This window comes from Paroedura picta, chromosome 1, assembly GCF_049243985.1.
Source record: "Paroedura picta isolate Pp20150507F chromosome 1, Ppicta_v3.0, whole genome shotgun sequence".
NCBI classification, from domain to species: domain Eukaryota; kingdom Metazoa; phylum Chordata; class Lepidosauria; order Squamata; family Gekkonidae; genus Paroedura; species Paroedura picta.
This window is the reverse complement of record NC_135369.1, coordinates 152,051,502-152,067,416: the sequence shown is the minus strand read 5'-3', so window position 1 is coordinate 152,067,416 and position 15,915 is coordinate 152,051,502. Positions and strand designations below refer to the sequence as shown.

At 41.8% G+C, this 15,915-nt stretch overlaps 2 protein-coding genes across 3 annotated transcripts in view; one reads left to right on the top strand and one right to left on the bottom strand.

Annotated features, from left to right (window-relative positions):
* ANGPT2 (angiopoietin 2) overlaps positions 1 to 12,124 on the bottom strand; it is a 41,642-nt gene extending 29,518 nt beyond the window's left edge. Inside the window, exon 1 of the mRNA XM_077309227.1 lies at positions 11,416 to 12,124. Within this exon, the coding sequence (XP_077165342.1) occupies positions 11,416 to 11,703 (288 nt within the window). The 5' untranslated portion in view covers positions 11,704 to 12,124. The remainder of the gene's footprint in view (positions 1 to 11,415) is intronic.
* MCPH1 (microcephalin 1) overlaps positions 1 to 15,915 on the top strand; it is a 126,030-nt gene that overhangs the window by 67,880 nt on the left and 42,235 nt on the right. The gene's annotated exons all lie outside the window — the stretch shown is intronic.

Here is a 15,915-nt window from a genome sequence, read left to right as displayed (position 1 = left end):
AGAGTCTCTTAACATTGCAATAAAATCAGAGTCCAGTAGCTCCTTTAAGACCAACAAAGATTTATTCAAGGCATGAGCTTTCGAGTGCAAGCACAAGATACACAGGGGATAAATTTTTGTTGGTCTTAAAGGTGCTACCGGACTCTGATTTTATTGTGCTACTTCAGACCAACAGGGCTACTCATTCTAATCTATTCTTAACATTACAGTAAGGTTGGTTTTGCTTTTCTATATGTCCCACTTAAATTTGCAGGGAAATGGAAAGGCAGAACTAGCACACAGCTTCAGGCTGGAAGAAAGTCAATTGAAAACTGGTTATAGTTCGGACAGGAAGTCCCTGTAGACTTCTGTTGTTTGTCAAGAAAAAACAATTCTCTTGAGAATGCAGATGGGAATGCTTGAGAAGCCGGCTGTCTTAGTTTTATACACAGCCCTGCTGAGAGGGTCTCCTGCCAGTCCAGACCTCCAGCCAAGCTGTCCTCTCTTATCTCCTCTTCCTGTCAACAAACAAAAAGGTGAAAAGACCAACTTAAAGGAACAATAGACATACATTGAGATAGATTACAAAATGCTAGTGACAGAGAAGCACACATTCTTTCTCTACTGAATGTTGAGGTGATAGTTCCTAGAACAGTAAACAAGGATCAGTATGGAAATGCTGTGCCAGAAATGGCCTTAATGATAGCCACCTGTGCGCTGAATGAAAGGGAAAGCAGCAGTCTTTGAAGTGAAATGTAGCTGCTATTGTTAATTGACTTAAAAAAAAATCATTACTGGGCTTTGCAAGCTATTGTTTTAGTCTTGCTGTTTCTTAGAAAGCACATTCTTGAGGCTTTACCTATTGGCTACTTCTGTTCTTCCTCACCAGGACAAGCTGCTCGCGGCAGCCCTTTGATAGTCTCTTTGGATCAGGGGTATTCAAACTGCGGCCCTCCAGATGTCCATGGATGACAATTCCCAGAAGCCCCTACCAGCATTTGCTGGCAGGGGCTTCTGGGAATTGTCGTCCATGGACATCTGGAGGGCCGCAGTTTGACTACCCCTGCTTTGGATGGTCCTTACGTGTGAGTTGATATTCAGTGTGACCCATATGTAGTTTGGCTGAGGTGCCCGGGGTATAAGCTGATTTAAAAGACTAAAAGAACCCCAGTGTCACTCGCAGGCTTTGAGGCCCACCAAAATACCACAGAAACAACATGCAAGCGTTTGAGTTATCCCAGAACTTTAGTCAGGCTGGTTATCACACTACTTACAGTCGTGATTGAAGTGGTACGATCCACGAGTTGTCTGAAATCTTATGTCTATGAGAGATGTGGCAGCGACTGTTTTTTCGTAGTGCCTGGTGAAATATTCACCACTTAAAGAAGGGTACTTATACAAGGTCCATCGGACACAGTTGCTAGCAAATGAACACCATTTGGGTCACTAGTGGTACTTGGAAGTGTGACATTCTTCGTATGTATGCTGTGTATATATGATTGAGATCACCATAAACAGTAAAAAAAAAAAAAGTGGCTGAAAATAGACACTTGGGAAATTGTTCTCTAATGTAAAAAGTATCTTTATTTTGAGTGACAGGCAAGCCCTGATTCTGAAAAGCCCTATGCTGAATATGCTCAAACACTTTGCACGTGAGCACTTATCCCAGGTTTTTAATGACTGTAGAAATTATTTAGCTTTGGAACGCTGGGTACTTTGTAAAATAGGAAGCGAGAGAAAATATTGTCGGCATAAAATCAGCAGTGTATCCAACTGACTCTATGTGAAAAATCTTGACCTCTTAATAGTTTCACATCATTCCAGAAATTTAGAATATTCCTTTAAATTCTTCCTTTGAATAAAATACATGTGTGAGAATCCAAAAGTTCTCGACTGGCAGTATGCCAGTTTAATATATAAAGTTCTTAACATTCCAGATATTGAAAGCTTGATAACATTCCCTTAAGAGTAAATTTGAGTACAAACAGTTTGCATCGCTGTATTCCCTCCATTATCACATTGGAAGTCACAGATACTTCTCTGTAGAGCATGTAAATCTCCCAGAGAATGTTTTCCTTAAATGTAGTATAGGACTACTCCTGCAGCAGGCAAAATGCTTGAGCCAGGAGGTAAGTCAATGGGCTGTACCACTTTACAGTGCAGGTTGTGAGGGAAATCATTGCTAATGGCTTCCTTTGAAAACAGTCTCTGAACAATTTGAAAATTAGCAAAAAGGACCCGAGATAAAATATTTTCATTCCGAGGTGTACTTTTTAAAAATTTTACTTGGAAGGATTTTTTTTTAATGAAGGCAGAATTTTAGAAAGGTTTCCTCTTATTTCTTAAACATTAAGGGGTGGCAAAGCCTTACCGGAGTCACCATTTGGCGGGATGAAGGGAAGGTGAAGAAGAGATGGTGTGGAAAGGGATGACTGCAGCTGCATTGCGGCGGGCGATGGCGCACGCTGCGGGTGGGGCCAGCAGCGCTAATTGATTGCCGCTCTGTACTGGCCCCAGTCTCTTCGCCTGCAGCCTCCAGAGCAGACCCCTCCCACCCTCCCGGTGTTTAGTATATTGTTATTATGAATCTGTCACAGCAAGTTTCGAACATGATTTTGAGCCGGTTTTAGAGGGAGCCGGTGTGCGATCAGACTCCCTGGGGGTGGGGCCTTATTAAAGAGGTGGTTGCTTGAGCAGGGAGCTCGCCTGGCAGGGTGACCATGATTGCTCATGCCAACCAGATGGATCTAGGGAGGACAACCAAGGAGGTTTGTGCCCTTTGGCCCCTCCCACAAGAGCCATCTCCCAGATTAAATAAATGTCCAAGTGCATGGGGTCCGCTTGCACGTATATTGTAATATAATGTAAATATGTGTGATTTCATTATGTATTGCCAATGTTTGTATACTGGACAAATTAGGGTAATGTTTGTTTTTCCAACAAATGTTCATTTTTTAAATGTATAGTTATTACATTTTGCAGTCTACAAGATATTCCCACACAGAAGTTTATAACGTGTAAAGTAAGTCTGAGTTGGTCCTTCTGTTTACTTTATGTTCCTTCCTTTCACAATGTATCTATGTTTAATAGTTATCTTCTCACAGTACCATCCTTACATTCTTCTAAATCCATTGAATCCAGTGGTCATAGAAAGCTATAATTCAATTTAGGAGGACCCTGTCAGTGTAGGAGATTGTTTGATAATTTTGTTTGTAAAATGCTGTATAGGGGTGTGCACTCAGATTGGTATTTTTCAGGTACACTCACAATGCATGTGCCCATTGGAGAATCCCAGTCAATCCCAGTATCTAATCCTGAATATTCCCAAACATATTCAAGAGCATTCAGAAATATCAGGGACCAGCCTTTTAAAACACCAGACTGGTGGGGTTGCTTTTTGCCTGGGCAACAGGAGGAAGTGAGGAAGGAGGCAGCTCTTACAGTCAAACAGGGTGACGTTGCTAGGCTGCTTCTGCTGGGATTATCTGGTTCTGTTGGGCTGGACTTGCTTCAGTGGTGCTCTTAACACATCCAGTGTCAACTCAGAGAATCCAAGCCATTCTCTAAGTTGACACTGGATGTGTTAGGAGCGCCACATTGGCTTGTCATTCTGTTAGTATTCTTTGGTTTGATATCGCCTCCGCTGGGCTAGTTGGTTCTATTTCCAATACTTTTGGCCTGTGTCTGATTGTTGCTGTGGCTGGGCATTTTGTTCAGAGGCCCATAGAATTGGACCCCTTTGTCCAAATTTGCTTGAAACGTGAAGTATTTTAATCAGACAGGCAGCACCAGCTCTGCTGCCATTTTGGTATCATTTGCTTGAAAAACTGCCCCTGCAGCCCCACAGGAAGATTCCTTATTGAGAGCAATAGACCTAAATTATTTCAGAACACATACCAAAACCAAATATTGAACCTATATTGGAGACTGGAGAAATCCTGAACACCAATAATTATTCCTTCTATGAAATCCAGACCTCCCCCTCCCCAAAAAATACCATTTCTTGCACATGCACAGTCCTTGTGCCATGAATACTGATTATAAGAACCAATTTAAAAGGAATCTATAATACAAAAGTTTTATTCCTATAGTAACACATTCTTGGTTGCAAAGAACCCTATCAGTAAGAAGGAAAACCTTTTTGCATGTGCATGGGTCAAGTCACTGACAGTCACTCCTCTAGTTGCAGCTATCCTCTCCCTGCCCATCCCTTTCCTCCTTTCAGAAAGCTCCCTGACTTCTTGGGGCGATTTTTGAGGGCTGGGAAGCACTGTATCCAGAGATAATTTGGAGTGTACCCAAGTGGTTTTTACATGCACATGGGGATCTAATATCTAATTGAGGAGGCAAGCCACTTCATGTTTATGCACTGCAGGGTTTAAATGGCTCACTGAGCCAATTTTATGTGTATGTGGGAAATGGCTATTTTTGTGTAAGCAACTGAACTGGCTTTTGTGCTGGCTATTAACCTCAGTAAAGAGTCTGTCAAATTGACTTTTTTGAAGCTAAAACACAAGCGCTATTTTAAATATCATGCTTATGTTTCAGCTTCAGAAGAGTATCAGTTTCATAATGGCCAAGTTGCATTCGTCTTAACTAAAACAATAATTGCATTTGAAAGCAGTTGGTCCCAAAATGATATTTCAGGAGAATTTATTTTTGCCTTGAACAGAACATTTCAGAAGTTCTACAACAGCAGGCCATGTTGTAATGGGGTTGCAGACGATCTTTCCATTCCTCCCTATTGACTTCGTATAGTTTGTCTATGATGTGCTTGGTACCCCTGCATCTGAAGAGTTCATCTTCAGGCTAGAATATTGTGCAAAAAGTCCACCAGAGCATATGAGGAAAGAGAAATCCAGTTCAGAGGATGAAAGGGTTTGCTTGAAGATTTCACAGAATAAGTTAGGGTTCAGTCTTCTGCTAGTAGATAGGGCGGCAGTAACCTCAATGTGAGTCATCAGTGATCATTTGTCCTTTCTTCAGAAGAGGGACAGAGACCAGCAGCAAAATGATTCAGGATAATTTCATGACACTTATTGTAGAAAGAATGTATGTATATGGAAAGGTGAGTTTCTTTTGATTTCCCCTAACAATTACAGATTTTCAGTGTTTCTTTTCCTTGCTGAAGGCCTGTTAAGTTCTGCAAAAAATGGATTTGGAATGCTTTATGACTCAAAGATGTAAAACTTTAGTTATATTGAAAGGTAACTAAAGTTTACAAAGAGAAGCATGCCTTTTCAGTCTGAAGCTGCTTTTTGAATGAGCGTTAGCATTATTATAGTTTAGTAGGCTTAAAATCTATCACAATTTCCCTTAGCAGTAACCTTAGCTTTCTTGTCAAATGTTTGCATCTGTCTGAATAAGCTTTATGGTGACCAGCCTTCCAAGTGAAAATCAGTTGCAAAATGAAACGTCTGCATGTTCAGACTTTCAGCTGCATAGAAACATCCTGCCTTGACCAGGGCCCATTATGCACATGCTGGATAATGCACTTTCATTTTGATTTCCCAGTGCATAAATGGTCCTGTGTGGGACAGGATAATCAACTTCTAAAGTGCATTGAAAGTGCATTATCCAATGTGTGTGGAATGAGCCCAGGGTAGCTCAATCTTACCTGATCCCGGAAGCTAAACAGGATCGGCCCTGGCTGGATGGGAGATCTCCATGGAACACCAAGGTCACATGGAGGCAGGCACTGGCAAACCACCTCTGGATGCCTCATGCCTTGAAAACCCTTATGGGGTTACCAAAAGTCAGCTGTGGTTTGATGGCAGACTCCACCACCAGGATCATGTTGCTGTGATTTTGTGCTCCTGTGCATTTCTACAGCATGAGTGCTATTCCAAGGGAGGAAATGGAATTGAAGAAAACCATGAATAGTGGGAAGTAACACTTTTGGAAATACAGATTATTGACATGGTTAGAAGGATTTTGAGGAACCCAAGGCTACCATCTGCTGCATATTAAGAAGCTCACCTTTCAAAATTCCACTGGCTCATTTATGTCATTGAGAGGACGGTGTTAACAAACTATGAAAGGAAGCAGGTGCACTGCAGAATGATGCTTCCTTAACAAATACCTCAGATGACTACAGCTATTCAAAGTAAGGTTCAAATGCCAGGCAATTGACCAGTCAAATATCCAGCTTATATATATATGAATACACATGATGATGCAGCCTCATAATGGTCAGACCAATAGCTCATCTAATGAACATGTACACCGAAGGGCAGGGGCTATGTTACAGGCCTATCCTCACTGTACTTCTGAGATCCTTTTTAAACTGGAAATGTCATGCACTGAAGAGAGGGCTTGTATGCGTACAAAGTCTATGCTCTGCTACTAAGCTTAGGCAGTTCCTTACTTGACCATGGTCAAGTTTTCTGTATAGTCAAGAGTCATTCTTACTTCTTCCCTGACAATGGTGGCAGAAATAAGGATCTCTTGCTCCTCAGCTTTACTGAGAATCCGTGTCTGTCTCACTTTTACCCACATTTGGGAGTCTGCATTCCACCCATACAATTTTCAAGACAGCTTCTGCCCTTTGCCTTTTTGCAGTTAGACTGCATAACCTGGCTTCTCCTATTGGTATTTGGTAAATTAACTATGAGGTGTCAAGGAGAAAGCACCCACCCAATCATTGCAGTGACATAGGTTGAAGTGTACTAGCTAGCCAGAAGGGGGAAGGGGTGTGATAGCTTCACCCATTTATCTAATACATATGCATGCACTCTAAATGCTTTATCCTATTAATGTACTGTTCCATCCAGTGCTGTTGTTTAATAAAAGAGCCATAGCAATGGATGGCATCATTTTATGATACATATTTTAATGAGATTGCATGCATGAGACTGAATGCTTCCTTTCATTTAGACAAACCAACCATCCCACTGCATGCCTGTTTTTTTCTTGGAAAACAGGCTGAGGGTTAGAGGCATGGAAGATGAAATTCTTTGACAAAGCTGTTCGTTGACAATGGTCTTATCACTTTGCATATTTTCAGAAGCCTTTAAGCCCTGACTTTTCCTCCGTTACAGAATAAGAACTCTGCATGTCCTTAAAGGAAACCTGCCATAGATACCAGACTAAGCAAAAGGCCACATAGATGACTAGTGCTCTGGAAATGAATTTAGCAGCCTTTGCTCTAGAGAGAAGAGCCTCCATGGGAAGCTGCACAGTACCCTATAAAACTGAGAAAGTTTTGTCACTTTTCTAGAAGAGGAGTTGGTTTTTAAACACAGCTTTTTACTACTCAAAGTGGCTTGCAATCGCCTTCCCGTCCTTTCCCCACAACAGACACCCTGTGAGGTAGGTGGGGCTGAGAGAGCTCTAAAGGAACTGTGACTGACCCAAGGTCACCCAACAGGCTACATGTGGAGGAAGAATGGGAAATCAAACCTGGTTTTCCAGATTAGCAGCTGCCACTCAACCACTACACCAAGCTAGTTCCCTAGAAGTGTATTTGTTACTGTTCTTTATCAAATGAGTGCTTGAAATATTTCACTTATTTGACAGCATTTGGTCAAATGCTGGTGCTAATTCAAAGGCTTGCAGTTTGGACCCACAGAGACAAGGCAGGTTAACAGTCTAAGATTTGATCTACCTGCAAGAAGTCCTCAACATATGCCTACTGCCTCAAAACTTTGCAGGAGAAAATGATAGCAAGGTTGCCTGCCTCAGTATGCCTTGTTGCTATTGCATCATTATACCAGTTCCATATGCAACTCACAGTACTAACAGATTCTGTACAGTCCTTGCTGCGAAAACTCAATAACCCCTCCATTCTATGTAAAATTACTAAAACGGGCCAGTGAACTCATCCTTCTGCTGATGTTCAGCGGAGGCTATAACAGGGGCACAAAAATTCTCTGAAATCTTTGTTGCTGAAGGGTTTGGAAGAAGAAAGCTGGAAAACATCCATGCTTGGAGAGGGTCCTATGTAAGAAGCAAAGATGGACATATGTCATAGACATGGGGTGGGGTGGAGAGATCAGAAATTAAGCAGATAGACGGGGATGCACAAGAAACAACACATGCTCCTGGACACACAACTAAGTGGCAGAGTGCGGGGAACTAGAAATTTGTGTGCAATGTGCAGGCAGCTGAACTCTGTATTTCATGTTCCTGGGCTATGTTATCACTCCCAATATTTAGTGGAGATCCCCATAGTGGTCCTATTACAATGGAAGAATCATCAAGATGGGATTCAGTCATCTTTACAGCTTCATGCCACTTTAGAGAGCAGGTGACAGATCTCATTTAGGGTAATACCTAGCTATAAGAATGTAACAAACTCACTACACAGTCCCTGAAGCATTCTACTTTATATATCAAGCTGGTTCTTGAGAACCCAAAAAGCCAGCTTGGTGTAGTGATTAGGAGCTCAGACTTCTAATCTGGCAAACTGGGTTTGATGCCTTGCTCCTCCACATGCAGCCAGCTGGGTGACCTTGGGCTGGCTACAGCACTGATAAAGCTGTTCTGACTGAGATGTAATCTCAGGGCTGTCTCAGCCTCACCTACCTCACAGGGGGTCTGTTGTGGGGAGAGGAAAGGGAAGGCGAATGTAAGCCGCTTTGAGATTCCTTCAGGTAGAGAAAAGCAGCATATAAGAACCAACAACTTCTTTAAACTTTCTCTTCTGAAGTTGTGTATGCAAAAAGCAGTAATATTTGTTGGAAACAGTTGTTCCTTATGGAAATTTAATTATATTGTTGCTTGACTATTTTAAAATTTATTAAGCTATCTTTAATTCAGCCTGCAAGTCCAGCTGGCTCCTTTTTCTTCTGAAAAAAGCTGGAAAATAAATATACATTAATATGGAAATAGAAATGTTGAGGACAGCAGTTTAAAAGAAGAGTGTAGACTTGACATTTAGATGCCGCATACATATCATTTTCCCCAGAAACATGCTTTGCTGGGACATAGTGCATTAAACTGAACTGCTGTTTGGTATACTAAATTGTCCTTATTAATTGTGGTCAGTCTGCAGATATTCTGGAGGCACAACTGATACTTGAAACGATGCTGTGAGAGTAGAGGCTGCACTAAGAATAGTAACTTGGATTACTGGTTAAAGGCATTAGTGGGGACTGTGGTTCTCTAGGAACTAGCGAAATGCTAGCCTTGATTCTTGGTAAATTTCCGGAAAGTGAAGGAACTTTGACACCTTCTCACTTCCTATTTTGATGCTGCGGCAAACACAGTGGTTCACTAACTCTTCCAGTGAGGTAGTTCGTTGTTCATTCAGAAACATAACATTTCCTTTTGATGACTGATTAAAGGAGGGAAGTGTAAAATGGGTTAAGGATGTAGCATACATTTTGGACAAAGCTTTTATGAATAGTTTGTTCTAAGAAGAATTGCATGGTGTTTTAAGGTCGCTTCAGTGACACCCTTCAAAAATGAGTCTACATTTTTCCTAACATTACAATGTTAGAACCTTATTGTCAAAGGACAAACAGAAATCAACATTTTCCTGATTTCCCATGACAGTTTTTTAAAATTATTCTAATGTGTAAGTTGTTGAAGGTTTTCATTTTAACTGATTTAGGTTACAGAGAATAATAAGTAAAATAATTGGATAATAAATAAAAGATTTTTGAAACAATAAGCCCTTTCTGGCTTAATTTTTTTCTCTCTTTGAAGTTGCTTTGATTTACCAGGTGTCACTGGAAAAATAGTTTTGAACAGAAGCAGGCTGAAATAGCATCAGGATGATAAATTATGTTATTCCACAGAAAGATGAGTGGATGAAATGCAGTAAGTGTCCTATAATGGAAAAGTGTCCTTCCCAAAGTATGTACCTGATTCTAAATATGCTACATTTGCTGGCCTTCTGTACTGTAGTGAATTTCCCAGCTTTCGGTAGACAAAAGGAAAGGAGAATAGAACCAATTTACAAATTGTTTTAGCCTAATTATCACTAAACTAGGAGACTCGTTATGGAAATTAATGAAATTCATTAAATATTAAGCACTGATTCTGAATATTGGGATATCAAAATAATGACTATAAGCCTAAGTGTAGATTAAAAACTGGTGAATGCCACAATGAAGGCTGCTTTTAGATTATTGAAGGCAATTTTATATGTCCTCATAGCTTTCCAAACATTGTTCATCCTTCTACACTTTAACACATGCAAATGATCAGCTACTTTAACAGGATGCATAGAGATGGGGTTCCTGCATACCTGCTGAGAGAATCAAGTTCCAGTGGAAAAACAGTAGCCTGCAGAAGGTACATAAATGTTCAGTGGATTATCATTCAACCCCATCATTTCTGTGATGCTGTCTATAGTATCTTCAGCCAGAAGTAAATCAGTTTACTCCTAGGAAACTCTAGGCTTACAGCTTTTAAAAGCAGTCCTAAAAAGACTTATTTGAGACTAAGTCCCATGTAACTAAACATAGGATTTATACTTCTGAATAAGCATGCTGAGGATCCCCTGTGCTCATCATACTGACTTAGAACACAGATATTGTGTCATGTGACAGATTGCAGGGTTACTAAGCAGTTTTTCTTCAGCTGCCGCTGGTAGTGTTCATTAAACTGACTTAATTATACTGTTCAGCATGCAGGAAATGGCCTGTTTTTCAGATTTTCTGTTAAATCTCTTTGTTTTCAAACTTGTTTCACTGTGTATAATTTTGCACAAACTGCTTAAAAAGTTTGAGGAAACTTTGTATTGAGTTTTTTTCTTACCTTACCATAATAGTAATTCTACCATATCTTCCTAAATTTAAGGTATTGCAGTCCTAAAGGCTTACTCATCTAAGCAATGCAAGACGGTCAGAAAATAATGTCAGTGCTGTTTGCATTCAACGAAACCTCTCATTGTCCCAAACTGTCTTTTTGCACATGTATACTTGTAGAATAGCTTGTGAGAAAGATACACATTTTAACCGCATGTACATGCCATGAGGAGCCACAGCTGATCCCTGTGAACTGTATATTCTAAATCTCCCACAAAAGAGGGGATATTCCTCTTACACATTATGCGCATTTTAGGTTTCTTGCTAATTTTGTAGAATCTTTTTCAGAACTGTATTCTGAACAAATTTAGTTGCCACCAAATTCCTCTGAAAGTCCTCCGTCTAGGAGCACAATCTCATATATGAAACCCTGTGCGACTTGAATGTGTATATGTACAAATGCATCCATATAGTGTTCTGAAAGAGTAAACAGGTAGAAATGAAACATTGACTGCTACTGTCTGTAAAAGCCCCTTGGAGATCTTTTGCAGAAGTGGGTGGGGGAGTAACAAAACATCAAAGAATTAAATATTTGATTCAGGAGAACCCTCACACTGGATTTTTCACATGGTTTTAAAAAGCATGTCATTGTCAACGAAATTGTTCAAAAACTCTATCGGTACGGGTATTATAAAACACAAGCATAAGTTTAGAGTAGAAACTGTATCATTTGTTTTACCTTCATCAGCCACTGAGTGTTATTTTCCAGGATATTTTCCAGTAGCTGCAGCTTCTGTGTAGAATCGTCATAATCTAGGGGGGCATCCCTCTGCACAGCATTAGGGACATAGGAGGTAGAAGAAGTTCGGCAGTTGTCCATCTCGGGCAGAAGAAAAGTATAGCTACAAGATCCATGCTGGACTTGGTACTGCTTCTTGCCTAGAGCTTCTATGCTTTTCTGAAAGGAGCTGTATCCTGAAGCTAGAACAAGACCGCAGCTCAGAAGAGAAAAAATAGGTAGCCCCATTCTGACTCCTGCAAACCAGCAGCTGTCAGCCTTCCAATGTTGCTGAAGAACTCCGGTTATCTATGTCGTCTTGTCCAGCAATCTGTGTCCCGCTGTGATGCGTAGGTCTGGAAAAAGAGTCCTGGTTCCTGGTTTTGTTTCTGAAGAAGCAGAGGGTGGTTATCTTTCAGTTCAGCTGTGGAGCAGTTTGTCACACGCAGATTTGTCCCAACTGTTGAGAGAGCTGTGCCTGATATCCCGCTTTCATGCTTTGTTTTAGAGGGTGCTTTTTTTAAAAAAGAGAGAGCGAGCTGCGGAGTGCCTTGCTATCTGAATTAATCACTGTCCTTCAGATACGTTGATAAGAGGAGTTTAGCATGTATAGCTAAACACTCCTCCCTCCTGGTTTACCCGTTATCTTCCTCTAGAGGGGGGTCCATTCAAGGAAGCTGCATAAATCAGAGCATGTCCTTCATTCAGGAAACCTCTCCAGGAAAAATGGATCAATTAAAGGGCTGCTGTGAATTTCCAAAGTGCCGAACTTTCAGACTTAGAGCTCTCCAAGACCGTTCAATAATCAGTCCTTGAAATTTTCGTTTTAAGGCTTTTTATTTTTAGCCGAGTACTTAGCAGTTATTTTTAATCATTTTAGAAGTACAGTCACATACATTCTTTTCCTTCCTGCTGGAGAGATGGGAATAGCCTCTTTCAGCATAATTTTAAGCCAACAGTGTGTGATTTACTTAGTATTTTCTGCAAATCAGGTTCTGTTTCCCATCAGACAAAGAAAGTATGCACTTCATGCATGTGTTTATATCTCTACTATGGACCATGTAGAACAAACCATGTGAATATTCAGTTATTACAAAGTAAAGCCAGGATGACCTTTCAGGAGAAAATACGTAATTGCCAGTTCTCAACATTTTATTCATGCTATGCTGAGTACAACCAGGATACTGAGTGCTGAGAACTGGTTTACAAAGAGATGATGATTTTATAGGGCTGCTTCCCTGCCCTCACCTAAATGGGTGTGCTTCCCACAGGGACTAGCTTGGAAAGGGGAAATGGAGCCAAGGTCAGGAATGAAAGAAATGCAAGTCATGGGGGTGTTGAAGCCTTGGCTTCACCCTATTCAACCAGCTTTCATGACTGTTCTTACTTCTAAAGAAAAATTGGTATCTCTTTTTCTTTTCTGAAGGACTAGTTTGTTTAATGCCATATTTCTGCATGCCAATGTGATTAGCATGCAATATATCTACGGAAACTGCATGAAGCAAGTCTTCATCATGAGGACGACCTGCTGCTCAGGCTACACAAGAATCAGATGTGGCATGTATCATCAAAGTAAATGCTGAAATTATGATTCTCTTGAAAAAAAAACTGATTTTTGAAATTTTGAAAGAAGTGTTTGAAAAAAATTACAGTGGGAGCTGTTATTTTAGATCACTGGAAGCCTCTCTGTCAAAAGATGGAAAGCCCTTTCAGCTGCTTCCCTCCTCACGGTAGCTCTGGGCAGTACAGAGAGCCAGTTTGGTGTAGTGGTTAGGAGTGCGGACTTCTAATCTGGCATGCCAGGTTCGATTCTGCGCTCCCCCACATGCAACCAGCTGGGTGACCTTGGGCTCGCCACGACACTGATAAAACTGTTCTAACCGGGCAGTAATATCAGGGCTCTCTCAGCCTCACCTACCCCACAGGGTGTCTGTTGTGGGGAGAGGAAAGGGAAGGCGACTGTAAGCCGCTTTGAGCCTCCTTCGGGTAGGAAAAAGCGGCATATAAGAACCAACTCTTCTTCTTCTTCTTCTTCTTCTTCTACACACAAATTGTATTGGCAGTACCCTTAACCATGGGTTTTAAGAAGGCTTTAAGGAGTCAGGAATCGCCCCCTTCAAGCTAAAGTTTACAAAGTGAAACAACCCATTCAGTCTGAAGCAGCTTTGTATCAAAGGATCATAAATTGTACATATCGGGTCTTGAGCCATATGATATTATGTGTGGGACTGTGAGATCAGAGCAGGGTGGGGGGATGTCCCAACCCCCCATCTTGCTCACTGTGAGCCCAGATGCAGGTCCTTGCAAGTTCCTCCCCCGGCCATTGCCTCTTTATCTCAAGTTGTCAGGGGCCTATCTCATTGCTCTTTGAACAGGTGGTGATGGAAAGTGCTGTCAAGTCACAACTGACATGGCAACCCAACATCGGGTTCCAAGACAGGGTGGTTTGCCATTGCTTGCCTCCATGTCACATCCATGGTATTCCTTTGAGGCCTCCCATCCAAATACTGGCCAGGGCTGACCGTGCTTAGCTTCCAAGATATGACAAGATCAAGTTAGCCTGGGATATCCAGGTCAGGAAAGGCCTTGAAACATACAGGGAGGAAAAACACAGGGGATGATTCAACTCACTCCCCCCCCCAAAAAAAAGAGCAAACAGTACTTCAGCACTTGCAAATGGGTCTGGGCAAAGGGAGAGCAAAAGATTTACCTTCTCACAAGTGGAGACAGAGACTGTGAGAGTCAAATGACAGATCAGGAAGAGTGAGGGCCATTCTGCACAAGGATCTATGTGGCAAATTGGTTGCAGAACGAAAAAAAGCAATTTTAAATTGTGGAATTCGTCGTTATGCATACCTGGCTTTGTAGTGGAATCCAGTTGCGTTTCTATCGTTTCCCACAGGTTTCCGGTCTCGGCAAATATCGCTAGCCAGGAAGCGATATTGCCGAGCTTTGTCCCGCCCCTGGCCGTCAAGCAGCCAATGGGCGGCCGTTATCATGATCCCAAAAAGCCCCTTTCCCTTTAAGGAAGGTTTTTTAAAAAACACACACACACATTGCAACTTATCTGCGTTGATTCATTGCAATGGAGAGACCCATCTAGCTAGCAGGTGGTGTTTGAGCTGCCGTTTCATCATTGCCATGCTCCCCCCGAGTGAAAAAAAAATACCCCCCCCCACACGGGCGCGATTTTCGGCCAAAAATACAGTGAAAAATAAAGGGAAAATAAACCAGCAAACGGGGCTGTGTGTTGTTTCGTGCTTGGTGACTTAAAACAGCTCTGAGGAGGGACTGCAGCCAGGGAAGCCTTGCTGGGTAAACGGAGGCTTGCCGGCGTGTTGACCTCTGCTCGCTCTGAGAAAAAAAAAATGGCGATCGCTTCACCGGAAGATTAGAGGAGAGAGCTAGGAAGAAGGACTTTGCAGAAACCGTAACAATGGTAACGCACAGAACTTTCCCGCTAGTGTTGCATATTGGTTGCAAGAGTGTAGCGCTTTCCGGAGGGTGAATCCACTTTTTGGGATTTCCCTGAAAGCACTACAACTAAGCGCTTTTTGCGGATCAGTTTCAGGAGTGTTGCAGGTTGTCAGCGACGTTGTGCATAACAGCAAAACAGTAGCGATTTCAATTTGTAACCATTGTGCTATTTTGAACGAGTGCGGAATGGCCCTGAGAGTCACCCCAGTGAAGGGTGGACTCTCAAAGCAGAAGGGGAGGGGACTATAAATTTGTACCATAAGAGGAAGAGGGTCTGTCCCATCTTACTTTTGTCTTTGGATGGGCTTGTGCTCATGTTTGTACATGAAGGCATTCCATCTTGTCTATGTGGGCAAAACCATGGGAGGAACTGAAGAAATGGTGGCCTTTTAAATGCTGCAGCTTCATGAATTAGAACAAGTACGAAGTGTCAGTAAGAGGACTGCATGTTTTCACATGTGAAGGTGCAGTTTATTGTCCCCCACTAGCTAGGATGAACAAAGTGGGAGTTGCAGCAGCTTAGCAGAGCAATGCAGATACAGAGTGCTAGATGTGCATATGTGCAGGAGATGCTCTCAGGCTTTCTGGTGGCAGTGAATATAATCAGTGGGAACTTTGAGAAGCCCTTGAATAAAGGGAAGGGGTTGTCATTGTTGGGCAGAGATTGGGGATGGCCACAAGGCTTTCTGGTCTCCTGAGATCCAAGGAGGATGCAAGTCCATTCCTTCCCAATTGCGAGACAGCTTCTATCTTGAAACACTGACAGTATGCCACAAAGAGTGGAAGAGTGTTCCTTGAAAAGACAGATCAGCTGTTTCCTTAAGATACCCTATTTTGTGTCTACTGTACAAACACACTAGCCTGACTGCTACCTTTATGGACTGCAATCATCCCAGGCTGATGCACCTTGCCCATATGTCGTGTGGGCAAAAGTGTTGAAAGAAGAGCCACGTGGATATGTCACTGAAAACTTTTTTTTAATAT